This window comes from Penicillium samsonianum (genome assembly GCF_028829775.1).
Source record: "Penicillium samsonianum strain IBT 33392 chromosome Unknown utg000004l_segment0_segment0, whole genome shotgun sequence".
Classification (NCBI taxonomy): Eukaryota; Fungi; Ascomycota; class Eurotiomycetes; order Eurotiales; family Aspergillaceae; genus Penicillium; species Penicillium samsonianum.
In genome coordinates, this window is record NW_026643262.1 from 1,381,558 (window position 1) to 1,408,746 (window position 27,189).

At 48.7% G+C, this 27,189-nt stretch overlaps 12 protein-coding genes across 12 annotated transcripts; 5 read left to right on the plus strand and 7 right to left on the minus strand.

The window, feature by feature from the left end:
- Positions 1 to 768: 768 nt before the first annotated feature.
- Positions 769 to 2,638, minus strand: N7471_007445 (peroxisomal biogenesis factor 3; the record flags this gene model as incomplete). The annotated part of the gene is made up of 3 exons (XM_057280164.1): positions 769 to 1,946; positions 2,011 to 2,363; positions 2,481 to 2,638. The coding sequence occupies 3 exons, from the start codon at positions 2,636 to 2,638 to the stop codon at positions 769 to 771; spliced, it is 1,689 nt and encodes a 562-aa protein (XP_057134424.1).
- Positions 2,639 to 3,009: 371 nt separating this feature from the next.
- Positions 3,010 to 4,468, plus strand: N7471_007446 (autophagy-related protein 101). Its single transcript, XM_057280165.1, has 3 exons — positions 3,010 to 3,420; positions 3,480 to 3,833; positions 3,882 to 4,468. Exons 1-3 carry the CDS (start codon positions 3,333 to 3,335, stop codon positions 4,067 to 4,069), a joined length of 630 nt encoding a protein of 209 aa, XP_057134425.1. The 5' UTR covers positions 3,010 to 3,332; the 3' UTR covers positions 4,070 to 4,468.
- Positions 4,469 to 4,711: 243 nt separating this feature from the next.
- N7471_007447 (Lipopolysaccharide kinase) lies at positions 4,712 to 5,887 on the plus strand (the record flags this gene model as incomplete). The annotated part of the gene is made up of 4 exons (XM_057280166.1): positions 4,712 to 4,769; positions 4,893 to 5,480; positions 5,541 to 5,603; positions 5,670 to 5,887. The coding sequence occupies 4 exons, from the start codon at positions 4,712 to 4,714 to the stop codon at positions 5,885 to 5,887; spliced, it is 927 nt and encodes a 308-aa protein (XP_057134426.1).
- A 729-nt stretch (positions 5,888 to 6,616) lies between these two features.
- yop1 (putative membrane biogenesis protein (Yop1)) lies at positions 6,617 to 7,633 on the minus strand (the record flags this gene model as incomplete). The annotated part of the gene is made up of 6 exons (XM_057280167.1): positions 6,617 to 6,740; positions 6,794 to 6,851; positions 6,904 to 6,967; positions 7,111 to 7,119; positions 7,191 to 7,397; positions 7,580 to 7,633. The coding sequence occupies 6 exons, from the start codon at positions 7,631 to 7,633 to the stop codon at positions 6,617 to 6,619; spliced, it is 516 nt and encodes a 171-aa protein (XP_057134427.1).
- Positions 7,634 to 9,136: 1,503 nt separating this feature from the next.
- On the plus strand, positions 9,137 to 10,251 carry N7471_007449 (uncharacterized protein; the record flags this gene model as incomplete). Its single annotated transcript, XM_057280168.1, has 8 exons — positions 9,137 to 9,147; positions 9,216 to 9,247; positions 9,324 to 9,350; positions 9,414 to 9,493; positions 9,548 to 9,570; positions 9,619 to 9,647; positions 9,708 to 9,717; positions 9,828 to 10,251. 8 exons carry the CDS (start codon positions 9,137 to 9,139, stop codon positions 10,249 to 10,251), a joined length of 636 nt encoding a protein of 211 aa, XP_057134428.1.
- Positions 10,252 to 10,375: 124 nt separating this feature from the next.
- Positions 10,376 to 12,890, minus strand: N7471_007450 (putative 3-methylcrotonyl-CoA carboxylase, beta subunit (MccB)). The gene is made up of 2 exons (XM_057280169.1): positions 11,330 to 12,890; positions 10,376 to 11,276 (listed from the first exon to the last, which is right to left on the minus strand). Exons 1-2 carry the CDS (start codon positions 12,778 to 12,780, stop codon positions 10,982 to 10,984), a joined length of 1,746 nt encoding a protein of 581 aa, XP_057134429.1. The 5' UTR covers positions 12,781 to 12,890; the 3' UTR covers positions 10,376 to 10,981.
- Positions 12,891 to 13,278: 388 nt separating this feature from the next.
- On the plus strand, positions 13,279 to 14,869 carry N7471_007451 (isovaleryl-CoA dehydrogenase; the record flags this gene model as incomplete). The annotated part of the gene is made up of 6 exons (XM_057280170.1): positions 13,279 to 13,456; positions 13,506 to 13,593; positions 13,672 to 13,766; positions 13,827 to 14,062; positions 14,127 to 14,404; positions 14,455 to 14,869. 6 exons carry the CDS (start codon positions 13,279 to 13,281, stop codon positions 14,867 to 14,869), a joined length of 1,290 nt encoding a protein of 429 aa, XP_057134430.1.
- Positions 14,870 to 14,999: 130 nt separating this feature from the next.
- N7471_007452 (uncharacterized protein) lies at positions 15,000 to 16,059 on the minus strand (the record flags this gene model as incomplete). Its single annotated transcript, XM_057280171.1, has 2 exons — positions 15,000 to 15,887; positions 15,988 to 16,059. The coding sequence occupies 2 exons, from the start codon at positions 16,057 to 16,059 to the stop codon at positions 15,000 to 15,002; spliced, it is 960 nt and encodes a 319-aa protein (XP_057134431.1).
- A 2,831-nt stretch (positions 16,060 to 18,890) lies between these two features.
- On the minus strand, positions 18,891 to 20,429 carry N7471_007453 (uncharacterized protein; the record flags this gene model as incomplete). Its single annotated transcript, XM_057280172.1, has 4 exons — positions 18,891 to 19,589; positions 19,647 to 19,749; positions 19,808 to 20,280; positions 20,346 to 20,429. 4 exons carry the CDS (start codon positions 20,427 to 20,429, stop codon positions 18,891 to 18,893), a joined length of 1,359 nt encoding a protein of 452 aa, XP_057134432.1.
- A 1,030-nt stretch (positions 20,430 to 21,459) lies between these two features.
- N7471_007454 (acetyl/propionyl/methylcrotonyl-CoA carboxylase subunit alpha) lies at positions 21,460 to 24,290 on the plus strand. The gene is made up of 5 exons (XM_057280173.1): positions 21,460 to 21,702; positions 21,757 to 21,955; positions 22,016 to 22,113; positions 22,170 to 23,796; positions 24,032 to 24,290. The coding sequence occupies exons 1-5, from the start codon at positions 21,551 to 21,553 to the stop codon at positions 24,080 to 24,082; spliced, it is 2,127 nt and encodes a 708-aa protein (XP_057134433.1). The 5' UTR covers positions 21,460 to 21,550; the 3' UTR covers positions 24,083 to 24,290.
- A 73-nt stretch (positions 24,291 to 24,363) lies between these two features.
- On the minus strand, positions 24,364 to 25,323 carry N7471_007455 (uncharacterized protein; the record flags this gene model as incomplete). Its single annotated transcript, XM_057280174.1, has 1 exon — positions 24,364 to 25,323. The coding sequence occupies one exon, from the start codon at positions 25,321 to 25,323 to the stop codon at positions 24,364 to 24,366; it is 960 nt and encodes a 319-aa protein (XP_057134434.1).
- Positions 25,324 to 26,246: 923 nt separating this feature from the next.
- On the minus strand, positions 26,247 to 27,017 carry N7471_007456 (uncharacterized protein; the record flags this gene model as incomplete). The annotated part of the gene is made up of 1 exon (XM_057280175.1): positions 26,247 to 27,017. The coding sequence occupies one exon, from the start codon at positions 27,015 to 27,017 to the stop codon at positions 26,247 to 26,249; it is 771 nt and encodes a 256-aa protein (XP_057134435.1).
- Between the last annotated feature and the right edge of the window lie 172 nt (positions 27,018 to 27,189).

The following is a 27,189-nucleotide window of genomic DNA, read 5'->3' on the forward strand; positions in this document are numbered from 1 at the left end:
TGCGCCACACAAGTGGGCTGTATTAGCTCATTGGTGGAGCTCGGAAGCTGCAATGGGAAAAAAATATAGTCGTGACGTCAAGATGTTTCAGCGTATCCAGGTTTGTACAAAGACACAAAGGAAAAGTGCCTGTGCCTGATGCTACATTGACATTTAGGACGAGGCACAAGCCGAAGACGGAAACCATTGTGATAGTGGGGAAAAATAAACAAGTTGCGACATAGGGCACTAGTACGAACTACTGTATAGACAAAAAAGTCTACATCTGCATGTCACAGTTTGTAGTCCGAGACTAGCATTATTAGCGCATATGTCTAGCACATATCTTTGCTTTCCAGGGTTTTTATTTGCAGATACAACATAGGGCTCCATAATATCACACGGCGAAGTCCTATCATCCTTATATGTGTCTCAACGCCACTATCCCCAAGCATGAGGCCCCCGCCGCTCCACCCACACTAGTCTACTTTAGTCTGGAGTATAGAATTGTACAATTATGTTGCCTATTTAGGTGTGTGGGTAGGCGTGCTCGCTAAAACATGCACAGCTATGTTGTACTAATAGGAATATATGAGGGAAGGTGACCAGTAATAGATAATTGAATTGGCATATATCATTAACATAACTCCCAGGTCAATTCTATCGCAAAGATAATGTATGCCCGTGGAGACAGAAACCAGATCCAGAGCGATGTGCGAAAAACAAGGGTGTAAGGTTATAGAGAGGATCACACAAATCGCCATCAAGGTTGAAGATTTCTTCATTGCCTTACTGTGTTGGCTGGATTTCTTCTGTTGGGGAGGTGTTCCCATCATCTGTGGCCTTGCCCCAAGCCTCTTCAAAGGCCGACTCCGCCAAAGACTCAGGCTCAGGCTCAGGCTCATTGAAGGTTAGTTCCTCGGGCACGGCACTGCGTGATTGTGGCTCAATGATCTCCTCCTCCTCCTTTAAATCAGCCTCAATTTCCTTGTCAACTATCACCTGGGAGAAAGAAGATGAAGGAGTTTCAGTATCGACCAGATCCGTCTCCCTAGTCGGTGCCGCTTTGTTCTTGGCACCAAGAAGCTCGAGGTCAAAGTTCGAACTATAGACCACGGCAGAGAAGGCTTCGAGCTCACGCACGTTCTGGTCCATGGCGACCAGATACTCATTTGGTGGGTGGGCACCATTGCCAATCACGTGTGCCTGGCGAGTCATGACAGCCAGGAGATTAGCAAGCTTTGTCTTGCGCTCGGAGTTGGCCAGGGGCACAACAGTGGCAATTGAATCGAAGGACTGCAGGGCAGTCTCCGGTGCGGAGGTGGGTGTCTTGAAGGCGTCAGCGGCACATCTTTGATCGATAAGCGTTGAGAAGCCCTCGTTGTTGAGAAGTGTGAGGACAAGCGAGAAAGATGGTGAGTCGATCAAATCCGCTGTCTCATCTAGGAGGTGTCGCAGCTTCGACGCTGTTTGGGAAGAGGACGGGTCGGCTACGCCTTCCACGCCCGACTCGCGCAAGACATGTTCCTCTTCCTCTGCAGGGGGAAGCAAGCAAGAAAGCCACTTTCGAGACCGTCGCTCGTCCTCAGTGCTGCCTTCCACCTTCTTTCGGATTTGCAAGGTCAATTCAGAGAGCTTAGCCAAACTGATATCCTCACGTGGATTCAAAGGTCCAAATACTTCCTCTACGGCTGTTTGTACTCTGCCCATCAGGTCTTTCCACCCGCGGTGAAGCAGCCACCAACTGAAGGCGAGGTAACGTCGGTTGGTCTCGAAGTCATCGCCCAATGTTTGAGTGAGTTCATCGTCGTGGTCTTCAAGACTGATTGTAGAGGCGTTGGCAGGTGGTGTAGCAAGGGAGATCACGCTGGACAGGTAGTTCCGACGGCCGAGCAGGTTGAGTTGGATGTGAGTGAAGACGGTGAGCAGGGAGAGAGTGTAGACCATAGTAAAGGACCGAGTGACAGCTATATAACGTTAGTTTCTGACAGACGAGTTTTTGTGATGAAAACTGCCGAAATAAAGACTCACAGGTAATCTTCACCTCATTCCACAGCTGTGTCTTGTTCCGTTTGGGCCGAGGTTGTCCGTCCGAGTTCAGAGAAGAGTCCCCAGCCTGGCTTGCGTGCACATATCCTTCACTCTGGAAACTGGAGAGACTCCTCCGATCATCGTCCGGCAGGCTCGGGGGTACCGAGCTCAAATCTGACCCAGTTGCCTCCCCTGCATTTAGTCGAGCCAACCTCTCCGCTCGCTTCTGCTGCAGCTCCTTAGTCAACTCCTCAACTGGGAGAGCATCGATAATATTCTCGGCGGCAGTCGGCAACAAGGCGAGGACAGTATATGTGCAATCGGTCTGGTTTTGTTCGAATCGTCGGCGCAGACTATTGCCATGGGTCAGTGATTCCGGTTCGGGGTATTCTGGTCGAGGTTGCAAGCGCTACAAGCTCGTGTGCTTGCTAGCGGAGGGATAGGGGTCATCAAGAACAAGGGAAACTGACTTTTCGCGAGCAATCCGATCGCTGCTCATGCGCTCCCGTGCCTCGGAGATCTTGGACAATACATATTGTCCGGCCAAGTAGCCGGCTCCTATCACCCCAGCCCCGATTGCGAGACCTTTGCGATTGCGCTGGAACCAGCGCCTCGTCGCACCAATCATATTTGTGTTTGGTGCTTCTCTGGGAAGAACTTAAGATGGTAGGCAATTTCAAATCATGATAGATCCAGGAGATGGATGGTTCAGAAGATGGGGAAGAAAGGCTTCGGGCGCAGATCGCCAGTTTCAGGCCTCGGCTAGAGCTCACCGTCATGCAATGTGAGTGAACCGAACCTATAAAGCACCCCCAGAGGATTTTAGTACCTACAACATCCTACATGCTCTAAATATGTAGACATTTGACTATCTCCTCATTCCTCTAAATCATCAAACAATTATCGCTCTTATTGTGTCCCACTAGAGAACTCTCCCCCGGATTTGGCGTGGCCATCCCGCAACATCCCGCTAATTCTCGTATGTCTCTTTTCTTGTTCTCCTCTCATTGCTCTTTATACTGTCCACATACCCCATATGCATCGTACTTCTGCAACATAAATGTTCTCTTTCAAACTGGTTTCCCCCAGTTCGATGATAAGCGATAAGCTTCAGTCGGCTACGTCCGATACAGGCCCGCCCCCCTTGCCATATCAGCATTGGGGTCATCACTCCACCTTACATCCCTTCAGCTCTATGCAACAACAACAACTTGCTTACTGACTGTCCCTCCCTTCTGCATTTCGATAATACTTCCTCTTCTACCAACAAGAACCTTCTGAGACTGCACCCAACCCCAACCGGCTTGGTTGCGAGCTGCGTCATGGCGGGGATGGAGCCCCGCAAAACCCCTCCGGAGTACTTCCTGGAGATCTTCGCCGACACCACCCATGTGCGAGATGTACTGAAGGGTTAGTCGTGAGCTGGAGACATTCAAAGCATGTTCTTGGTACTAAAAGCTTCCTGCCAGGTGTCCTGAACCTCATCTTCTTCCACCGTTACTTCCCTTCTATCCGGCCGGTCACCTTTGACGTGCTCGATTTCACACTCCCCGCTATAAACGATGCAGAGCTAGAGACGCTGATTGAATCGCGCGTATCGGCTCTGGTCCGGCAGCACCTTTCCTCCGCAGCCGGCGGGCAGGATGGCCAAATTGTCGGTGGTAGCGGGGGTGTGCGAGGGCGGATCGCAGTCGAGTTCTACGAGAAGAAACGGCGTCGGTCTGGGAACTGGTTTGGCGGACTGACAGGGAAAGGCGAGGAAGAGGTGTGTTGGGAGATTTGGACACTTGATGTAACGATCGCGACACCGCGCACAGAGTCCGGTATGTACAGTCTGCGGGTCCCTTTATCCAGAGCTAATTTGGTTACAGAACGAGCCAAGGTGCGCAAGGCAATGGGTAATATGCTGCAAAAGGCAGCTTTGAAAATCTTGAGCGTTGTCAATCGAGATAAAGACCATATCCCGCCCATCACCACTAGTGATTCCAACCCGTTCCCCTATCGGATTGTCGTCAACCCTCGCGCCGATGGCTGGGGAAATCGCATGGGGCTCTACTGAGCTATGCGGTTTGATTAAGAGCTTGGACGATACACCTCAAAATCGTCAAGTCTGATACGTTTACACTCCGATTATTGTTCAACCAACCGGATACGTTGCCTTTATTTCCTTCAGTGGAACATGGCCGCGGGCGATCAACCCCGATACGATTTACGAAGTCTGTCAGATATTATAAAAGGGCTATTACTATGAGCCTATGAAACTCTCATGTGCTGTGCTTGGACTTTCAAGCGATGGCCTTACGGAGTTCAGTGCTTAGGTGTTTATTTTTTTGGGATTCTTGAGAGGGCTGGGCTGGTTCTTTTTATAATGCGGCGTAAGTACATATGGATCTTTTTTTATACTCAATTACGAAAACCAATACGAATATCCTGTCCTGGGCCTTTTATTGAGCCCTACCGAGGCAGCATAGACCAGAAAGGTGTGTGATCTCGGTGTACAGCGTCTCTTCAACCAGACCATCGCGGTATTTGTTATGAAGTACTTCCTAAAACACATTCTACGGGAGCTATATCCTGCATAAAAGCCTGCACGTTTTAAGCAAAACGGTATGTCTGGGCCAATAATATTCTATCTGATCCCCCAACACCCAATATTTAGCCGCAAATACAACTGCCCCTCCATGCAGTGTGCCAACACCCAATGCAAACCCAAAGAAGCATCACATTGCTCCAAGCAGAAGCCGACAATGACGACGAAAGTTATTTCCGACTTCTGATCAACGGGTCAGTCAGGTATATCACTATTGCCCAAGGCATCTGGAGCACGGATGATATGTGCTTCGGCCCATCTCTAGCCTAAATTCTCCCTGATCTTCCTGCAGGAAATTGGAACGATGGGTTAGTGACCAAACACCCAGAAACAGGCGAGCCATACTTCGCGCGCGCCACTCGAACCTCGTTTCCTGGTGTTGAGAACACATGGCATAATACCTTTGTTGATTATATGGATCTCGGAGAGAGCAGGAGACTTCGAACAGGCGTTTACGAAGCCAAATGTCCCCAATTTGAGGAACTCGTCGTCGTCAAGTTTGCTCGCTTTGATTGGGAAATTGGATACATGGAGGGCGAGACTGCTGCCTACCAGTTGATTGAGGGTTGTGACATTGGTCCCAGGTTCCTGGCACATCTTACTGAAGATGGTCGGGTTATTGGTTTCTTGATGGAGCGTATTGCCAATGCACGGCATGCTGGGCCTCAGGATCTTAATATTTGCCAGCAGACTCTCACTCGGTTACATGCTTTGGGGATTAAGCATGGTGATATCAATCGTTTCAACTTCTTAATTCGTGACTCGAAAGCTATTTTGATTGATTTTGATACGGCCCGCAAGCGCGATGATTCTAAGTTGCTTGCTGAAGAGCTCCACAACTTGAAAGAAGCGCTGGAATCTTCATCGGGCAAGGGTGGTGGTGGGTATTTATGTTAGCTGTCATTGTCCGTATACAATGTACGATTGGGTTGGCTTCTAGACTGTCTATTCGCCAACCAGGGAATCTCGGGAAGGACTTTCCAGAAAGCAGACATTGATATTAGTTAGTTGTGTATTTGCCGTCTTTTCTTTTTGCCCATGTCAAGTAAAAACACTTCTCCAAGAATAGAAGCTAAGGTGATTGTGATTGATAACCGCAATGAGTGGATTGAGACCGCTGCTTTGGTGGCTGGGCATATGAAGGCTGCTAAGACTGTTGTTGGCTTGTGTGACGCTGAGGAGCGCATCTTGATCGGGTCCTTGCAGCAGTTCCTTCAAAAGGGTGGGACTTTGGTTGATATTGGTTTGCCTGCGCCCAGCTTCTTGAGGTCAACCTGTTTGCGCTGAGCTTTAACCTTGGAGCAGACTGTTGATGGGCGGTTGATTTGTGCTCCTGAGTAGTGGTAGAAGATTCTGGGTCTACATGCAAAGAATGGTTGCAAGACGCATATTGAGAGAACTACACCTATTGGATGGATTGATGAGATGTGTGAGCATTATCGGAGGAAGTAGTTGCGGGGACGGTTGTGCGTGGTGTGTTGAGGTCATGGGATCATAGAGTGCCCAGGTGGTGCTAATGATGAGATGTGTGGGTTATGAAATAGCATGCGGTGCTGTGTGAACATGTAGCTTTGCCCAAGCATCCTTACTCTTGCGACTTCTGTAGGAATGCATGCAGCTTGACGGCGCATAGCATAACACCCCGAAGAAGATACACGTAGATGACGTAGATCTCGAACATCTGAAAACAACATCCACATTCACAATATACGAACTAAACAACTAGTCCACTCGAGTGTGACACAATGGCAAGAACCAAGATAAAACATTCTCATATTCAGCGAATATCCAACCCCGGACCCGACACAACATTTCTCGGGTCCTCTCTATTTCATGTTCCAGCTATTGCACTGCTCCTATTTAATCATAGCAACGAAGCTTTGAGCCAACCACTTCACTTCGTGCTTAGTGCCCAACCGGGCACAGAGAATCGGATCCGCGACCCGCGCCCAAGCAGGTTCCACGGAGCTTTTATTGTCGATGCGATTCTCGTTTAAGAGGTGATACTACACCCCTTTAGGTGGAGTGGGGCTTGCTCGCAGCCTCGGCCTGGGCACGGAGGTTGGAGGAGGTGCCGTTGGTGGAGAAGAAACGGCCAACCACGGGCTGGAGGAAGGAGTGGAAGACAACTTGGGCACCGCTGCGAAAGAGGTCAGCTACTGGTCTTAACTTGGTCATAGGATAGTAACATACCTGGTCTGGGGAAGAGCCATCCACATGATCAGGACGAACTTGAAGATGTAGTAGAAGGCTGCGATCAGTTAGCAAAATAGTACGAAGATGGACGTCTGGTGGATACATACGGAACCAGTAAGCGGCGCTGATGGCGCTCTCAATAACAGTCAGGAAAGCGAAGACAACCCAGTACTATCAAGTCATATGTTAGAATTACTGATCGCGTGCGAGCGGGAATGATGTCACGTGGATGGTGTATGATAACCCCGAATCGGCGGTGATTTCATACTTCCGCACGATTGCGACAACAAGGTGATAAAATCATGTGAACATACCGTGAGCCACTGTGAGAATGAAGAAAGACAAGTTAGAAATTTGCGCATGGAAAGGAAAAAGTTTACAAAAAAAGTCTTACCTGGGTGTCATCCTGAGTGTTTGAGGTGAAAAGCGCCTGAAGGGAGTAGTAACCGGGGACGAGGAAACCGGCAAAGTTGACGAGGAACTCTCCAGCAATGTTAAAGAAGACAAGGAAGAAGTAAATTCCGACAAGGCCGAGGATGGCGTAGACCTTGGGGACATTGGTCTGACGCTCAAGGTTGGCAAGGACAGGGTACTTGGACAGCTACAAAAATCACAGATGTCAGCTCAAAATCACAGCGATGGATAACATAGTGAAGTGGGTATCAAAGGCTGCGATTGCAGTCGCTCCTGCTGTGGTCACTGGCGCTTAGGAGCATTGCAGCCACCTGGCGAGGGCTAGACCTGAGGCGCCAGCGAAACACACAACAATAGCTGGAAACGTACCTCCTTGTCAAGCTGAGCAATAGAGTGCTGGGCACGCTCCTGGAAAGAGGCCATTTTTGCTTATAAAGGGTATCGTTTGTGGGAAAACAAGTCAAAGTGCTAATAGGATGACAATGGAGCGAGGGATGGTGAGAATGCAACCGGTCAAGCTGGCGGCAAGAAGACAGAGGCTAGCCTGTGTGTATCACGTGATGTGCATGACGTATCCGTCCACTGCGGGTGCCATGTGAAGCTGCACAAAGTAAATTGTAATTGGTTTGAATATATGAGGGTATTACTACCTAGGTAGTGACTTTGCATCTGAAGATCTAGCCCTGGAGGTCATGCAGATATGGTCACTTATATCTCTAAAAAATACTGTCTGCTAGATTGTCTAACTGAGGGGCTAAGGCAAACATATTGGCCTTTAGAATGTAGCGAGGTTTAAGCTTCAGAAGTATTACCCCCTTAATGTATTAATGTACGGAGTACCTTGAAACAGATTTCAAATAGAATATTTGCAGTTGAATGTATCAGATCAACAGTCCGCTATCCTCTCCACAAATCCCCCGAGATAGTCATACATCCCACACATGACGTACGCGGCTTTTGCACAAAATCATCAAGACCTGTTTGCTCTATGCCAGATAAATACATATGTACCTAGCCTGTTTGCGTGTTTGTGTTTCGAATATTTTTTTTCCTTTCATCCTGAAACCGGGGAGAGTTCCTTTGTGGGACCCTGCAGCAGTTGGTCCGTTCGGGTCTATGTGATGCATCCTTCTGCTTCTCCCGAGGTCCCGCCTATAAACATTGACCAATGATGGAACATGTCACCAATTCCACTCTCTTTCTCTCATACACGAAGTATCAACCTAAAAAAAAAAAAAGACAGATGCTAAGTATCTCAAACACAAATGACCTCGGGATTGCGTTTCAACTCTTTGATACATCCACATGCTAGTCACGTGACCCATATTCACAGGGATGGCGATTGAAAACGGTAGAGAAAAGATTAAAAATGACCAAAAGGTCCAAAAAAAAGAAAGGATCAAACATTGCCGAGACGACAAAATACACTTACAGTTAGTGCCTGACCGCTAGAGACGATCTCGGCATATGATGTGATTGGGTCCAAGGGCTAAAAAGACAAGAGAGCCTGGCAATTAGGCTAACTCCCGTTATCAGACCTTCTCCCCTCCTTTAAAAAAAAAATTCATGCAGAAACGTCTAAATATCTTCGCATTACTTTATATAAGTGTTGATACACTCCTTAGTGGACCCTCCAATCCCTTGAACTCGAATCTCCATATCCCGTGTACGAAAAGGCGGGCCATGTAACCGCACCCGCGTACCGCCCTTTCTCTTCCATCCCCAAGGAAGCTACACAATACAATTGGAGCATTCAACGTGGTTTATGAGCCAATTCATCACAGTTAACAGTTCTACGATTTGAGATCGTCATCTATACCACGTGGGATCCACCCTAAGCCCGACCTTCGGTCCTCGAGAGCTATTTCGATTTCCATTCCGATTCACTATTCACTACATAAATAATATCGATACACACTTTTCTCAATGCGGCCACAGTGAGTCAATGAATACTCCCTGAATGCTCCCTGATCCAATTCTAATTGTTTGTTTGCGCCCTGTCTAGACGCGAATACCATATTGTTGTCTTGGGTGCTGGTAGGAGCCTCTCCTCCTGAGATATTCCCATAGGTCACAGGCTGACCACAGGCATTCCCATGCGCCCCGATAACAGGAGGTGTCGGTAAAAGTTGCTTAACAGGTTTGTTCCCTGTGTTTTACACCCTACCCTGAGTCCTCAAGCTGATCAGCAATCGCCTTCCAGCCCAATTCGTTCAAAATGTCTGGATCGAAAGCTACGACCCCACGATCGAGGATTCATACCGGAAACAGATTGAGGTAGACGTAAGTGGTCTACCATGCACTGGAAATTACTCCCTCGTTAACCAAGCTTAACAGGGTCGACAATGTATACTGGAGATGTGAGTAACTCGGTGGTTTGGATATGGCATGATGCTAAATTTTCGAAGTCTTGACACAGCAGGAACAGAACAGTTCAGTAAGTCACCCCCAAACCAGCACATTTAGCCATGTCGGATCGAAGCTAACAACCCACAAGCGGCAATGAGGTAAATCTAGCCATCCATCCATCCATCCACCACCACCACCACCACCACCACGATCGACTCCGCAGACCGAACCCAAGAAAAGCACACCGTACTAACAACACTCTCCACAGAGAGCTCTACATGAAACAAGGCCAAGGCTTCCTCCTCGTCTTCTCCATCACCAGCATGTCCTCCCTAAACGAACTCTCCGAGCTCCGCGAACAAATCATCCGAATCAAAGACGACGAGAACGTCCCAATTGTGATCGTGGGCAACAAATCCGACCTGGAAGAAGACCGCGCCGTACCACGCGCCCGCGCCTTCGGTATATCCCAGAAATGGGGTAACGCCCCATACTACGAGACCTCTGCCCGGCGCCGCGCAAACGTTAACGAAGTCTTCGTCGATCTGTGCCGCCAGATCATCCGCAAAGACTCCGAGGGCTCAAGGAACAGCAGCGATCCCAACCGCAAGCGCGAGGGCCCGAACCGCCATGACCGCAAGAGAGACAATCGCCGGCCGAGAAATCGCCGCGGACCGTGCGTCATCCTTTGATTCAACAATTCGAGGGAGCCCCTTTCTTTGACTGGGGCACCTTTGTCTTGTTTCATTTTCATGCGATACGACCCTCTGCGACCTATGCCCCGCCCGACGCTGCTATGCACTATGCATCTTGACATGTCATGTATGACTGATGTTCTTTCTATACGTTGCCGATATGTCTGTGCTTCTCCTCCCTATAGAACCATGCTTCGCTACTACAGATTTGTATCTTTTCTTTTCTTTTGGGCTGTACACAATTGGTGTCAGTCCTCTCCTCTTTTTTTATATTTGACATATTTGAGGTTTGGTTGATCTGGACTAAGAAAATATTACTTTCACGTGATGGACAAAAAAAGTGTTTTCTGTTGTTTTGGTCCTGTTGCTATTATCGTTCGGTTGATAGGCTCACGCTAGATCCTTTGAATGTTAGGCATGTGGTTGAACCCTTCGTCATCAACACAGAAAGGCGTGAAATTGTAGTACCGGATATCCTCTCCTTTGATGAGCTCCTTGGACCATGCCGTAAAGTTCTAAAGGTCCACTAGACCAAAGAACGATACCCTGGAGAGGCCTGTAGGCTACACAATTTGATACAAGGTGACTATTCACCGCATATTTTCATTTGACTGTTCCAAAATGTCACATAAAATCAATGGCACATGAGCATACGTCTTCCATTCTATGTTTTCTCGGATTTATCCTGAATGAAATTTTGCAGACCTCAACCCAACCCGTCGGCGCTCTACATCCGGAAAACGCCAAATCTTGTTTGCACATCGGGCTCAGCCTTGCCACTGAGCGCAGCTGCCAGACCCAACCCCAGCATTTTCCTCGTCTGAGACGGCGGGATGATACCATCATCCCACAAACGAGCCGACGAAAAGGTCGCTTCCGATTCACGGTCAATGCGTTCCTTCAAAGCCGGATCAGCGGATCGTCCGACAGCTTCCATAACGGCAGACAGTTGCTCAGAGCCCATGACGCCGATCTTAGCATTGGGCCACATGAAGAGAAGACGAGGTGAGTAGGCACGACCACTAAAGCAATATCAATTAGGAAAGAACTAGAGACAGCCTAAGGAGAAACTTACCACATCCCGTAATTGCCAGCACCAGCACTGGACCCAAACACAACAGTGAACTTGGGGACATCGGCGCATGCAACAGCAGTGACAAGCTTGGCACCGTTCTTCGCAATTCCGCCCTTCTCAGCATCAGCACCGACCATGAAGCCGGAGATATTCTGCAAGAAGACAAGAGGGATTCGCCGTTGAGCACAGAGCTCAATGAAGTGCGCTCCCTTGAGCGAGGACTCGGAGAACAAGATTCCATTGTTAGCAACGATACCGACACGATGGCCGTGGATACGGGCAAAGCCCGTTACCAGGGTTGAGCCATAGTCACGCTTAAACTCGGCGAATTCACTCCCATCGACAATCCGCGCAATGACCTCATGAACGGGGATCTGGCGGCGGAGATTCGTGCCAACGATGCCGTTTAACTCATTGGGGTCGTACAACGGTTCTTTCACGACAAGCGAATCCCCATTACCATTCTCCAGCTGGAGCGGAGTTGTCGTGGTAGGGTAGTTGAGGTTCGCGACGGAGCGACGAGCAAGGACAATAGCGTGGGCATCGTCGACAGCCAGGTAGTCTGTAACACCGGAAATGCTCGAATGGAGCTGACCGCCACCCAAGTCCTCGGCGGAAACCTCCTCTCCCGTCGCGGCCTTGACGAGAGGCGGGCCTGCCAGGAAGATAGTACCCTGGTTCTCGACAATGATGGTCTCGTCGCTCATAGCAGGCACATATGCACCACCCGCTGTGCAGGGACCCATGACAACAGAGAGTTGTGGGATACCGAGGGAGCTCATGCGGGCCTGGTTGAAGAAGATCCGGCCGAAGTGATCGCGGTCTGGGAACACATCTGCCTGGTGAGGCAGGTTTGCACCACCGGAATCCACGAGGTAAATACAGGGAAGGCGGTTCTCTTGCGCAATCGCCTGTGCGCGGAGGTGCTTCTTCACTGTGATGGGGTAGTAGGTGCCGCCCTTGACGGTGCTATCATTGGCAACGATCATGCAGTTGACACCCTCGACCATCCCAATTCCGGTGATAATCCCGCCCGCTGGAACATCCTCGCCTTCGTAGACACCGTGTCCTGCAAGTGCTGATAGCTCCAGGAAGGAGGTGCCTGGGTCGACTAGGGCGGAGATCCGGTCTCTTGGGAGCATTTTGCCGCGGGCGATGTGCTTCTCGCGCGCTTTGTCGTTTCCTCCGCGTGCAATTGTTGTGTGTAGGCTGTTCATCCGGTCTAGAAGTTCTTGCATTTGTTCGCTGTTTTCGCGGTACTCCTGTGAGGAGGTATCCACTGCTGTGGGGAGGACAGAGAGGGCAGAGGCATGGTGAGGATGCGTATAACTTGCTACTGATCTATAAGCTGGGCGTGTAATGTTTGGTGCCTGGCGAAATGAGTTGAGACATTTGCGTGGTCCGAGTCGTGAGCCCCAGCTCCGAAGGACGAGCGGGGACGGGGCACGCATTGCGGGGAAGAGGGCGGAGTGTAGCTAGTTCTGAGAAGAGGAAGGCAGAGCTCAGCTCAAGTCAGAACGGAAAGGGATTTATAGGTATATTATGAGCTTTCCGAAGTATTTAAACTTGAACGAACAGTGGCAGAAGAGAAGCGAGACACAAAGCTGGGGTTTCCCCAAATGCGGAGATGCGACGATTGCCGCATATACCCGAGGCGCCACCATCATCCCCATGAGAATACTACACAAGACCAAGAGATGTTGAACATAGGTGAGGCAGAGGGAGCATAGAATAAACAAATCAATTAGCTTGTAGATGGATCATAGTATCGGTCAGAAATCCAAAAACGTTCAGGCTTGCATGTTCCATGGTGGGAAACTTATAGTATCACAAGTCCCTGATTGCGCGCCGAGGACTACCGCCCCCCTTGCACACATATTTAAAAGGTCCACTTCCCCAAAGAGAATTCCTCCGGGTTTTGCATTCTACATCGATTCTCTCATATAACCATGGCCTCCTTAACCCTCCCTTCTCTCCTTCGCACATCAACGCGCGCGGTGCGGCTAAACCGCATCCCCGCACTCACCCCATGTTTCCGCTCCATCTCAACGAAACACCCCACGGGCTTCGCACCTCCGTCTGAGGATGATCTCCTAGAGCTGCGAGAGCGTGTGCAAGATTTTACAAGTACGTTGCCCATGCTTTTGCCCAAACCGCATTTCTAACCTTACTGTAGGGCGAGAGATCCCAGCCGATGTTGCCGCACGGACAGATGAACAGAATGAATTCCCAGCGGAAATGTGGAAGAAGATGGGTGATGCTGGGTATGAGCTCTCTCGAGTGGTTAACTCCCTTCTTCAAGAAGGGAGTATGATATACAGCGCATACTAACAGAGATGAAGGTTCCTCGGTGTCACAGCCAACGAGGAGTACGGTGGCTTGGGAATGGGCTACCAGGCACATTGCGTAGTGATGGAAGAGATCAGCCGAGCATCCGGTAGGTCTTCCAGTATACGGCCGTTTGGAAAATCGATCTGACCCGATTCTGGACAAAAAGGAAGCATCGGTCTGTCTTATGCTGCCCACTCCCAGCTCTGCGTGAACCAGCTCTCCCTCAATGGCTCGACAGAACAAAAAGAGCGCATTCTTCCCGGTCTCCTATCAGGCGAGAAGGTCGGTGCTCTTGCAATGTCGGAGCATTCAGCTGGCTCCGATGTAGTCAGCATGAAGACCACGGCGAAGGAAGTTGATGGAGGCTGGCTCTTGAACGGAACCAAGATGTGGATTACCAACGTAAGTCGCTTTGGGGGTATAGATGGGATTTGAAATTCTGACCTCATTGCTCACACTTTTACAGGGCCCCGATGCCGATTACATTGTCGTGTATGCCAAAACAGAGCCCGAGCTAGGCTCCAAAGGTATCACAGCGTTCCTGGTTGAGAAGACCTTCAAGGGCTTCTCGTGCGCACGTAAGCTAGATAAGCTGGGTATGCGTGGCTCTAACACAGGCGAGCTCATCTTTGAGGATGTTTTCGTTCCCCAAGAGAACGTCCTGGGTGAGCTGAACCGCGGTGTCCGCGTCTTGATGGAAGGTCTGGACTTGGAGCGACTCGTCCTGAGCGCAGGACCACTCGGGTGAGCCATCCCATACCCCAGCACACCTCTCACATTCTAACACTCCCCAGAATCATGCAAGCTGCACTTGACCTCGTCCTTCCTTACACACACGTGCGCAAGCAATTCGGCATGCCGATTGCCCACAACCAGCTGGTCCAGGGCAAGCTTGCGGACATGTATACTAAGCTGGCTGCCTCGCGTGCGTACACCTACGCCACGGCACGGCAGGTAGACAACGCCGCCGTGCAACCTGGCGAGATGGCCGTCCGCACTCAGGACTGCGCGGGTGCAATTCTCTACGCTGCTGAACGCGCGACTGAATGCACGCTTGATGCCATCCAGCTCATGGGAGGCAGCGGGTACATTAACGAGATCCCTGCTGGGCGTCTTCTCCGGGATGCGAAGCTGTATGAGATTGGTGCTGGTACAAGCGAGATCCGCAGGATGGTCATTGGCCGTGCATTCAACAAGGAGTATGCCTAAGCAAGAGACTTCTACACAAAATTACTTCATCTGGGACGATGCCATCTCTTTGGAGAGTATATGCAAATTCATTTTAGTCGTTGTACATGTCATAAATGGCTTTATATCCAAAATTACCAACACAACCGTCCTAGTTCTTCTGCCTAGCAGACCTACGCACCGGCGGTGCCGCACCACGCTTTGTAGCTGCACCACTATGCTTTATAGCTCCACCACCACGCTTTGTAGCTCCACCACCACGCTTTGTAGCCCCGTCATCACCTTTCCGTAACGCAACCCTCTTCGGACGAGGCGACGCCGCGTCCTCGTCAATGTCATCCTTCTGTGCAACGGCCTTCCGCTTCCACCCTCTCTTCAACGGAATCACGACCTTCGGCGGCGAAGACAGTTTCATCGAGCGGAAAGAGTCCGGATCCGGGTCGGGAGTTGTATTCGAAGCATCCCCAGCATCCCCAGCATCAACATCCGAAATATCCGACGAGATAACATCAGACATCTCATCCTCGCTATCGGGCTCGTCGTCGGAACCGTCACCAGCGAACATTTCATCGTCAGCCAGTGCCGGGTCGATAGGTTTGTGCTCAACCACGTGTCGCTTTTTCAGGCGCGACCTATCCAGCGCCGGCTGGGCAGATTTGAAGACCTCCCGCCAGTTCTCTAGAAGGGCGACTTTCTCGCCCGTGTCCGGCTCATACAGGATGGCGACGTCCTGGTCCCGGTCCAGCGCGGGTGTTTTCCACACCACCCCCTGGAAAGAGGCGATATCTGGCACCAGGGGGGATTTCGTCGGCGGGATTCTGGCGATGTGGCCTTTTGGACGGGAAGATGTCTTTGTTCGTCGTGGTGCTGTCGCTGCGATGGCGGTTCTTTTCTTTCTCTCTGCGCTTTGCTCGACGGTTGCGTCATCGTCGTGGTAATCGTCTGAATAATAGTCCCAGTCGCTGAAGTATTCTTCGACGTCAATCGATGGGTCTTCATATAGAGCGGCTTCGTAGTATGAGGAAGCGGCGAGATCGTCCTGGACAAGCAAAGTTTTGGTTAGGGTCTGAATTGATGCTGTTTTCCTCGTGCAGAGCTCATGGCACGAGTTGGTCTAGGCATTTGAGTATTGAACTTACGACCATGTCTGGGACTAAATCCTCGTACATGTATTCATCCTCGAATTCATAGTACTCATCGTCGTCGGACATCTTGGAGTGGATACCGAGAAAAAAAAGTTGAAAATATATCGGGTGGCGAGGTTTTCGAGGAGGTGTTTGCTAAATGAATGACAAGACTTGAACGAAAGTAAATCAAGTAAATATATGTACAGTTCAAGCAAAACAAGGATGCACGGCTGACGTGACGGAGTGAAGATCGGACTGATCATGTATTGAAGAAGATGGCAATCCTGCTAACATAAGCCTTGGCGTTTCTCCAGATCTACATCGCATTTACCCTTTGGGCTCATCTTTGCTGTGCTCTATCTTCGAAAGTCTTGACTACGGAGAAGAGGATGAGGGAGACAGAAAATAGTTTGCTATTTAATGCGCATCGGGGTATACTTAGGGTATGGATATAGACTCTGCCATCTATCTTGTAGATAGCAAAGCAATTTGATGCCTGAGAAACAAGGCATCAATGCAGCTTTTCATGAGCTCGATAGAGACATGGATTTTACTTATGCTTCTCTTTACATCCGTATGTTTTCTGTTTCATTCTATACTTGGGTTTTCTTTCTGTTTTCTCTGCATGAAATGGCTGTCAGGTCTCGTGGTCTGCATACACTTTTGACTTCGCCTTCCGTTCTGTATACAACAGCGGCCAACAATTATCTCAAAAATGCAAGTAATATTTAGATTTCGGACATCAAATAACTTCGTCTATTTTCTACTTATGGTATCACAAGTTCTCAGGTGATATTCTTTAAATGCACTAGTACTTTCAATGAATTCGAACTACTATGCCTTTTACGGTATACACTTCCTTCATCGAGGACCGGACATCTAAACTGTACAGCCCATTCATCCCATAGAACATACGTCGATTACTTGAATGGATGTCGGACCTAGGGGGGTTTGCATCATACTAAGTTATATATATCAGTCCTCTCCCTCTCCCCTCTCCTTTTTTTCTTTCCTTCTACAACCATCCCACACGATGTACCTCGGAGGGCCCCCCCTTATTCGTCCCCATTGGGACTCTCACCTGTTGAAGAGGATTGAATTTAATAAACCAACCAAAGTTTTCTGGAAGAAACTACCTGTATGTTTTGAATTTTGATGTTGTAAACCTCATCACCTCAATGCTTGGGTAGGGGCGAGGGGGCCCTAGCCTTTATTCAAGTGCTGAGCATCCGCGATTTGCAATATCTGAATTTGATGTCCTCAGTAAAGGCTGCGGCGCCTGCGGTACTTGTTGGTGGCTGATAACTTGGATTCTAACTCTCTCTCTTCGCCGGTATTTGGAGAAAGATCCAGGGCCCGGGTCTCTATTCATATACCGAGCATCCCCATTTTTGTTACCCGGGTTTGATGTACTGGGTGAAGTCTGCGGCACTGATCCCTATTTGCATGTTTTGAGACTTGGATGTATGGAAGAAATACCCCCGGCTGAAGTTAACATCGTGTGGGACTGGCTCATTCAACGTCTGTGAAAGTCTCTCTCACCCCCATCCAGACCGGCAGTTTTTCCCACAGGGTTTCCTGTCGGCTGGACGTTCAACCATGTTGAACCTTTCTTGGTGAATCACTTCACGTTCAACCGGGAGCTTTTCCCACGTGGTTTTCTCCCGGCTGGACATTCATCACGGTGTCATTGATACCACCAATGTTGTTACAACACACAACCACTCGGGGCACTCTTTCCGGCTGAGAAGCTTTTTCCCTCGCGGGTTTTTCTCCTGCCCGGTTTTAATGAGGCCTCAATTCCACGGAAGACAATCTCTTGACACAATGGACGGCTCAACACTGCCGTCTGGAAATGGGAAAGATTTGTTGGAGGAAATCGAAACGGTCGAACCTGAAGAAAATGGGCTTGGCAACCGATGCCACCGAGTCCTGAAGAAACAAGAAGACTCAACTGCCCATTGAACGGACCCCGAAGAAGAAGAAAACGGGTATGACAACCCATGCCACCGAGTCTTGAAAAAATAAGAGGACTCAACTGCTCATCGAACGGACCCCGGGAAAAAAAAAACCAAAAATCATCAAAAAAAACCCCAATCGGACAATTATTTGAACATCACCAATATTGATAATCAACACCAAAAACACCAAAAACACCAAAAAACAACACCAATATCATATCACCAATATCGATATCCAAAACGACAAACAAACGACAAAAGAAGGACAAAACCAACGAACAAAACAACCGGCACAATCAACCAAACCACCAAACGACTTTGGACAATCCATTCAATATCAAAAATTAAAAAAAAAAATTAAAAACCACAAACCAACAAACCAAGAAACCAACGAGGAAATTCAAGGCAAAACGAAGGAAACAAGGGGAACAAGGGGAAATTGGATTCAATTTATGTACGAGGCACTCTTTCCAGCTAGTTGTATTTATCCCATGGGGTTTTCCTCCAGCTGGTTTTAACGAGGCCTCGAATTGATGTCGGAGATGAATATTGAGTTCTACTTTTTGTATGGAATGGGTGACAACTGGAATTCAATGTATGGAAGGTGGTGCTGGACAGTCCGAGGGAGGGCATGGCACCTCTCTTTCGGGCTGTCGAGTGACCAACTCAAAGGGTTTATATAGTTGTTGCTGGATGGTTCGGGGGAGGGCATGGCACCTCTCTTTCGGATTGTCTGGTGACCCAATAATACAATAAATCTTATGATACTCACTTGGATTCTCTATGTATTGTAGATATTGCACTATGCCACAATAACTAGAGACAGTAATTTGTGTGCTAGCAGTGGATATGATATGTATGTGTCTTGCTTAGAGATATATTTGTGCAATTTGAAAGTAGTCGCGGCCATAAACTTCAAGTCCCATGATAATAGTTGACTCAGTCCTCTTCCAATCAAATGTTGCAGTAAAGTTCCCAGATACCTGAGTATCCCAACCAATCCAAGAACGCCTCATTGAGACCTTGTCGCAGAAGTTCATCCCCCATATAGTACTTTCTTGTCTTCTCTCGCACAGCAGTTCCAAGAGCACTCTGAAGAGGTTTCCCCAACCGAATTGTTTCAGTGGATCTCAGGAGGTCCGTCCAATAGATACTCTCCGGCTGCCAACGTCGTTCCTCATCTGCGGCTGATGCAAGTCTCTCGAATTCCGGCAATGATTGAACAGTCTCCCAAATTTTTTGTGCATCATAGTATGACGGCCTGCCATACTTCTTCAAAACTCGCTGAGTATACTCAGGGTCAACAATCTGCCGAGACGTTCGTTGCAAATAATCAATCTGCTGATCTATAAGAGCTTGTACGTTCTTTCTTTCTTTTGCGGGGTCCTCTTCTCTCTCTGTCTCGTCGAGATAATGGGTAAGCTCATCTCTCAATTTTCGTAAGCGGTATTGTGTCCATTCAGGATAGAGAGAACTTGTATCCGCATAAGGGCGGACGTTGGTAATATAGCTGGAGTCATAAACGTTCGGCATTGTAGAACGGTACGAAGTGATGGTCGATATCCGCTCCTTCACACCTTTCGCCCGAGCAGCCAGATGACAGACTTCGCCGCCTTGGAGCATAACGGCATGACCAATCTGGGGCCCCTCAACCTTCAGTGTTTGATTAGTCAGGACATTCCAGTTTCGGTAAGATGAATTCCTACACACCTTCTGTACCTCCCCATCTCCCTTCTTGATATAGGTCTCGCCTCCGATCATACCCTCAGTATCGCTTAGCATCAATACACAAACGTAAGGAAACGAGTCGTAGCTTTGGTCCAATTAGTACTGTCAGTGTTACAAGCAAGGTGACTAGAGGATGAACTTACTGCCACGGGATGATAGCACTAGCATCTTTCAAAGGGTCGTAAGTTCGGTCTTTGAGACTCAACTCGAGCTTTTCTACTGCCGGCTCAGCTTTGAGATTGCTGGCCATTTCTGCGATGGTAGTGCCTTCAACTTGAATGTTAGTGTGCCCTATTTCCGTTGGCATCACCACCTCTAGAGGTACACCGACTGCTTCAGACACAATCCTCATTGTCTCCGGGTGCGTCCAAAAGTCATTGACAAACTTTGACTGTTTTACTGCATCACGCAGGACCAAAGTCCCTGGAAATGGTGAGCTGGCACATTTGTCTATAACTTCCTTTTGAAATAGGGCTCTTCGGTAGGCTTTGACACCCTCGGCTGACAACAATGGAAATGGCACTGTTCCTGCAATGGGCGATGCGGTTGGACTCTGCTTTAAAAGCAATTCTTGCATTGTAAATTTCTTTGAAGGTGGGATGTAGTTGAGGTGCACCTGTTGGGTGGAATCTTAGAGGCAAAATTTCGGTTAAGCGTTGAAATGTGTCTATAATCACATACTTTTGGATCGAATACCTCTTCCTTGATGGGCTTTTGGGAAGAGTCCCAGATATATTGCCTCAGCAGGGTGAAAGGATTCATCATAGGCATAATATGTTGACCGAATAGCCAAATCCTAATAAGGTAATTGCTAATAGTTTTCAAATTTAAAAGCAAGAGTTATGATATAGGAGCGAGAAAGACATAACTGAAGCTCAAACATCTTCTTTAATAGTCGGTGCGACCAAAGCTATAGTTACAAAGTACTCCGCTTAGATTGACTCACCTGGGCAGTGCGCTACAGCACAGATAAGCCATTCCTATCCAGGAAGGTCTGTCCGGGGCATATCACCGGATTACATCAATATTATAGGATCGGATGTCCACGTTTGAATGCTTGCTGTTCTTATTGAGGTGTGAGTTGGCAATCTAGATTGCCCTCGTATGCTGTAACTTTACTATTATTCCACAACCCTACAGGACAAGAGATAGATCTACCGCTCTTCGTGTCTCCCGAAACGTAACCCAAAGGCTTATCGCAGTCTTATCTTCGCTTTATCTGACCAAGATTTTGGCTCGATGGATAAGTTGGAAGCCTGAGACTCGTTAGTTGGATATCATGGGAGCTGAGATGGAAGTTCACTAAGCCATAACATAAAATCACTGTTCGCGGGACTACCAGTACCTCCCAGTTTGACAAGATTTAAGCGTGGTTTTGAGACTGCGAGATAGGATATAGAAGGTAGAGATATAACGTTACGCCTTTTCCAATATACCCAGCATGGAACATTTGAAACCCATAGACGGGCTGTTGTTAGAGGAAATGGGTCGATGTATGCGTCGCACGATGTCCACCCCGGAATCCAAAACCTCCCGGTTTCCCCATGGGATTCTCAACAATGTGATATCGCTCGTAATCACTCATTCACTCGGTAACCAGCTACCATGTCTTTTACCTACTCGGCCAGCCATGGAGGATTTTGGCAGTCATCGACTGGGTGGAAGACCCGTGACCATCCATTTCCCAAAGCGGCTGATTATGTCATGCCCTCGGCTTTCCCCGCAATCTCGCTTTGCGTCGGCTTAACAAGAGCTTCTCCAAACCCTTGAGGTTTTCCCATTCTTTATTTTATCCCTTCAAAGCGCCTCGATTATGCTTACACTGTGATTCAAATTACTCTCTGTAAAGACCTCATTGCAGCTGAAACGGCTGTTCTCCCACCGTCATGACCCTCTCATCCCTTCTCCGCATTACTCCCCGCTTAACCCCGACCGCGGCCCGCAGAACCTCGCGAGCTGTATCGTCGGCCACTAACACATCAAATACAACCAAGCCGTTGGATTCAATCCTTATAGCCAATCGAGGAGAAATCGCTTTGTAAGTTGGGCACTAAATTAAGTGGAATTGGTGGTACTAACTTCGATATACTAGACGAGTTGGACGCACTGCTGCCGAGCGTGGAATTCGCGTAACAACACTCTACACCGACCCGGATAGCCGATCTCAACATGCCTTGAGCTCCCCCTTCGCCTTTAATTTGGGGTCTGTATCGGCGTACCTCGATGGGGATAGAATTATTGAGATTGCGAAGAAAGAAGGGTGCCAAGCAATACACCCTGGTTACGGCTTTGTAAGTTGGTTGTGCATAGTTAAATTGTAGATGGGATACTAACTGGAGCTTGTTACGCAGTTGAGCGAGAACTCAGCATTTGCGCAGAAATGTACCGAGGCTGGGCTGGTCTTCATTGGCCCGCCGTATAAGGCTATTGAGGATATGGGTGATAAGAGGTACGTTCATTGCGCTATTTGAATGCCCACTATGCTTACCAGATGTACCATACCAGTCGTTCCAAAGAGATTATGACAGCTGCTGGTGTGCCTTGCGTCCCAGGCTACCATGGACAAAATCAAGACCCTGCCTTCCTCGAGGAGCAGGCGGACCAGATCACATACCCGGTGCTTATCAAAGCCGTCAAAGGAGGCGGTGGAAAGGGCATGCGTATTGCCAGTTCTAAGGCGGTGTTTCAAGCTCAACTTGAGTCAGCTAAGTCAGAGGCCATGAGCTCATTTGGAGATGACAATGTGCTGGTGGAGAAGTACATCACCACACCTCGACACATCGAAGTCCAGGTATTTGCAGACAAGCATGGCAACTCCGTCGCACTAGGAGAGCGAGACTGCAGTATTCAACGGAGACACCAGAAGGTTCTAGAGGAATCTCCGGCGCCTCATCTCCCCGACGTAACTAGAAAGGACCTCTGGGCAAAGGCACGGGCGGCTGCAGAGGCCGTCGGCTACGAAGGTGCCGGTACAGTGGAGTTCATCTTTGATAATGACTCAGGGGACTTCTACTTTATGGAGATGAACACACGTCTCCAGGTCGAACATCCCGTGACTGAAATGGTCACAGGACAGGATCTTGTCCACTGGCAGATCCTGGTGGCTGAGGGAGCCAAGCTGCCCCTTACACAAGAAGAAGTGGAGGAGCGTATCGCCCAGAGTGGCCATGGCATCGAGGCCCGAATCTACGCGGAAAACCCCGAGCAGGGATTTATCCCTGATTCAGGGCGTCTACTCCATGTGCGAACACCGGCTACTTCGGGTGACATCCGCATTGACGCAGGCTTTGTGGAAGGAGACGAAGTCTCAGCTCATTATGATCCCATGATCGCCAAGCTTATCGTGCGCGGTGCAGATCGCGAGGAGGCTCTCCGCAAGCTGGCCGCTGCTTTGGAAGAGTATGAAGTCGCAGGACCCGTGACCAACATAGAGTTCCTAAAAGCCATCTGCAAGAGCCCTGATTTCATCGCTGGTGAGGTTGAGACCGGCTACATTGAGAAGCACCGTGAAGAGCTCTTCCCCCCGAAAATTATTGAGGAAGAGGTGTTGGCGCAGGTCGCCTTGGCCTGTCTACATCGCGATGCCGTCTCAGGAGCGCGATCCTCAGCAGGGGTTGCGGGCTCAACGGTCGGGTTCACTCCTAGTTACCAAGAGCGACAGTTGTCATTTACCCAGACCTCCGGCCCAGGGTCTACCGACGGCTCCACGTTCAATGTGCGAGTGCAGCAGACAGCAGATGACACATTCAACGTGGAAGTCGGCGGACGAGCCTTCGAGCAGGTGGTGAGCCGCATGGATTCGGCGTCGCACATTGTCACATCGTTTTTCCCGCACACCCGGTTAGATACAACAGTGGTTCGAGACGAGGACACTATTATCGCATTCCAGCGAGGGACTCAATACCGGCTCACGGTGCCCCGGGCTAAGTGGATGGAGAAGGCATTGGGACTGAAGGATGTCACAAACAGCGTTCTGGCCCCGATGCCGTGTAAAGTGCTACGGGTGGAGGTGCAGGCGGGAGATGTGGTGGAGAAAGACCAGCCGTTGGTTGTTATCGAGAGCATGAAGATGGAGACGGTGATTCGCAGTCCACAACGGGGAACCATTGCGCGGGTCGTGCATAAAAAAGGAGTAAGTCATGCACCTTTCCCCCTGACTATATTTTTTTGGCCCCTCGTGACATCTTTTCTGTTTCATTTCAATTTTTGTTTTGATGTTTTGCGCCCCCTAGTTATGTGCCTGGTCCGTTCTTTTATTCCCCCCTAGAACTTCAAGCTGGGGAGAAGAAAAGACCCGGGACTACATAAATTTCCACAACCCTGGAAAGACGTGATTCGAGAACAGCTGACCAACATGTACCTTGCAGGATCAATGCAAAAGCGGAACACCGCTGGTGGAATTCGCCGAGTCCGAATAGAGTGGGACTTTGTTATCAAGACGTACAGGTTCAGGTATACCGATGTCTGGCTATGGGGATACCTTCCAAGTTTGACACACATGTGGAGTTCACACTATCAATATCGATCTCGCCTTATGATTACAGTGCGAAGTAAAAATAGTATCCTTATGTCTTGGTTCTTAAATATGTTACAATAAACACAAAGCTGAAAATCGCGATTTTGTTGGTGATTTTGGGGGTATCAATAGACTTTTAGCGCCCCATACAGATGGCTCTGACCCTGAGCACATATATAACGATCAAACCCTAGGGTTCGTCGCCAAGTGGTCAAGCCGGGAATAGCTCGGATTTTCATGGAGAAATTCAGTGTTATTTGGAGCATATCGTTTTCTTGATAGCTGTTGCTCCTTCCTGCGCGGTTTGAAGACTTCTTCAGTCTCATATTGATCTTTCAATGACTTCCAGATCCTCTCTGGCTCTGGATCTTCGGAAAAGCTAAGATTTTTATTGATGCGAGCACTGACGGCGTTCGCAATCATCAATTGGGCATCTCTTTTTAGCAATTGGAGATAGTAGTACTGGGGATGATCAATTGGCAGGCTGCCTGCCTGTCCTTCGATGATTTGTTTAAGCAGGTTTTGGTTCATCAGGAGCTTGACGTTTTGTGCCCAGACTCGATAGTTGGCCATGCCAGTGAGGGCTGGGAATTTGAACTGGGCTCTTTTTCTTCCCAATCTTGTCATATCTTCCACAAAGGAGAGATATCTGAGGGCGGCTGCTTCTTGCTGAGCAGCTGTTGGTGGAGCAGGAGCTGCCTGCTCTCTCATAGAGAAGGCGGTAGGCTTTCTCTGACGGCGAAGGGGGGTTTCTTCCCTTCCGGAGGAATTGTCCAGGGTCTCCTTGACCGGGACGTTTTCAATTAAGGCAGTTATAGCTCGCTGAGCGGCAGCGAGGTCATGTTTAATTTTGTCAAGCTCTCTTTGCAAAGCCAGCACTTGCTGGCTAGCCTGCGTATACTGGCGTTGCTCGGTCGACTTGAGCTGGCCAGTGAGCTGCATTCCGGGGTCAGCTTCGGGACAATCTTGGCCTTGATCATGGTTATCGCCTGCTTGGGATGCATCATTCCCGGAACCGCCTGCTGATTGAAAATCAGGGGCATTGTCGTCGTCGTCCACAAGGGGGTTGTGGCGAGAAGGGGAGTTCCGGTTATTGGAAGGCTCTCCGGGCTGGGCCGTACCATTGCGTGTAGTAGGCGCCATCGTTGGAGATAGAGAGGTTGTAAAGATATGGGTTTGCAAAAGATGAAGTTGTGAAGCTCAGAGGTAAGCAATGGTATAGAAAATCCCAGCTGATGGAGTCAGACCGGGCTCATAACCTGTTGAAATAGTACACAGAGGGACTATACAGCATGTAAAAAGGAGTATCTCTTGCAAGGTGGATACTATGAAATATCAAAAATAAATTGTAAAACTGTCTAATCTCTTCATACATGGAAAGAAGCCCATATTTATAAGCTTCTCCTTCCCCCCCCTGGAATCCTTCAATTGATCAATTTGTAATAGAAACAGAGTGGTGGAATCAAAAAGAAAGAGCTGAATGAGCGGTGATAGCACTGAATGCTGGATTCTCCCGGGTTCCATTGACTGAATGCAGCCTGAATTGAAATGACTTCCTGTGCTACAACAAACTGGCGGTTATATACAGGAATTGGTGGTTTAGACGGCAAACTGCATCGACGGCGCTAATCTCGATTCCGTAGGACTTCGAACTTTCTTGGCATACGAGAAAGGCATAGTTATTCGTAATGCATAAAGCATATGTCGGATTAGGGTTAGCGTTGAAAGCTCCATGTTAATTACTGAGAATTAACCTGGATCCTCAACATTCAGGACTAGATTGAAAATGTGAAGGCGATACACATTCTTGAAATTAGGTAGAGTTGGGAGCGACTCTAGTGTTTTCTTGTGTTGGAATTACATGTATTTGTTATGTCGGATATCACAGCTTTATTCCACAGTGGATTCAATTTCGTCATTCTTCTTTAGTGTTAAAGTAAAATAGAGCAATCAAGCAAGTTGCAGCAGCCTCGAAGTGCGATGTGCTATAGAGTGCTAGGTAGCTTGAGCCATTGATGTATTTCTTTGGGCCGTAGCAAAGGAATTGGCTGCCCACCTTCAGATTTTTAATCCGCCGCCCTTCTCCAGAAATCACTATCATTGTCGATATCGTAGTCATCGTCATAGTCATCGTTGTAATCATCAACATCAAAGTAATCGTTATAGTCGTCGTCGCAAACATACTCATCATCTTCAAGCCCATCCCACGATGTGTGGAAGTTCCACTTCACTTCTTCCACTGGCTCCTCCACCACATTGAGTATCCATCCACGACTCCTCATTTTCCTTCTGAGATCTAAGCTTGGACCTTCCTCATAAACCTCGATGACGATTTCTTGAAGAGATGAAATTTCTCTGAAACGAGCATCAACCAGCGCAAGGGCCTTCTCACAGATCTTAGGGCTGTCAAATGAGTCGAGCTGGTTTTCCATGGCAGTTGTGCTTTTGGAGGTTGTTATAACCTTTTCCAGATTGATGCAGTGGCACTGGATCTTTTCGAGTATACGAAGGCTGTCTACTTCCAGGTTGACCTTGTATTCAAGCTCGCGAAGTGTGGGGAAGTCAATGCGGATACACTGAAGATAAGATGCGTTGATAAAGCCAATCGTATCAAGAAATTGGGCTATAATTTCAGATTCCCACCTACTGAGGTCAAAGCAGTTATCGCCATAGAGTAGTGATCTGGCCTCGTGTAGGATTTTCGTGTTCGTGGAGAGGAGATTGGGTACTAGCTCATGACCTCCATTCCACGGATCGATAGGCTCGCTGCGCACTAGGAGATACATGTATATCTCGTTGCGGAGTTCCGCAGGAAGACTTAAGAAGCTCGCTGGCATCTTTCTGATCGCGCTCCTGCAATGTTCGATAGTACGTGTGAATACATTATAGTTCAAGAAAATCATTGATAATGTTGACGAAATAGAGTCAAGTAAAGTCACGTGCTAGGCCTGTTTGATGTTTGCATATCAGAAGCTGTCCACGGGTACCTACCATATCATCGTATCAGTA

What these genes read in the sequence shown, in the direction of transcription:
- N7471_007450 (XM_057280169.1), bottom strand. Translation starts at nt 12,780, where the DNA reads ATGCGTGCCCCGTCCCCGCTCGTCCTTCGGAGCTGGGGCTCACGACTC. An exon ending in GCTGGCAATTACGGGATGTG is followed by an intron (nt 11,277 to 11,329) that starts GTAAGTTTCTCC and finishes ATATTGCTTTAG; the next exon opens with TGGTCGTGCCTACTCACCTC.
- N7471_007454 (XM_057280173.1), top strand. Translation starts at nt 21,551, where the DNA reads ATGACCCTCTCATCCCTTCTCCGCATTACTCCCCGCTTAACCCCGACC. An exon ending in TACACCCTGGTTACGGCTTT is followed by an intron (nt 21,956 to 22,015) that starts GTAAGTTGGTTG and finishes CTTGTTACGCAG; the next exon opens with TTGAGCGAGAACTCAGCATT. An exon ending in GAGGATATGGGTGATAAGAG is followed by an intron (nt 22,114 to 22,169) that starts GTACGTTCATTG and finishes GTACCATACCAG; the next exon opens with TCGTTCCAAAGAGATTATGA.
- N7471_007446 (XM_057280165.1), top strand. Translation starts at nt 3,333, where the DNA reads ATGGCGGGGATGGAGCCCCGCAAAACCCCTCCGGAGTACTTCCTGGAG. An exon ending in TGTGCGAGATGTACTGAAGG is followed by an intron (nt 3,421 to 3,479) that starts GTTAGTCGTGAG and finishes GCTTCCTGCCAG; the next exon opens with GTGTCCTGAACCTCATCTTC. An exon ending in GACACCGCGCACAGAGTCCG is followed by an intron (nt 3,834 to 3,881) that starts GTATGTACAGTC and finishes ATTTGGTTACAG; the next exon opens with AACGAGCCAAGGTGCGCAAG.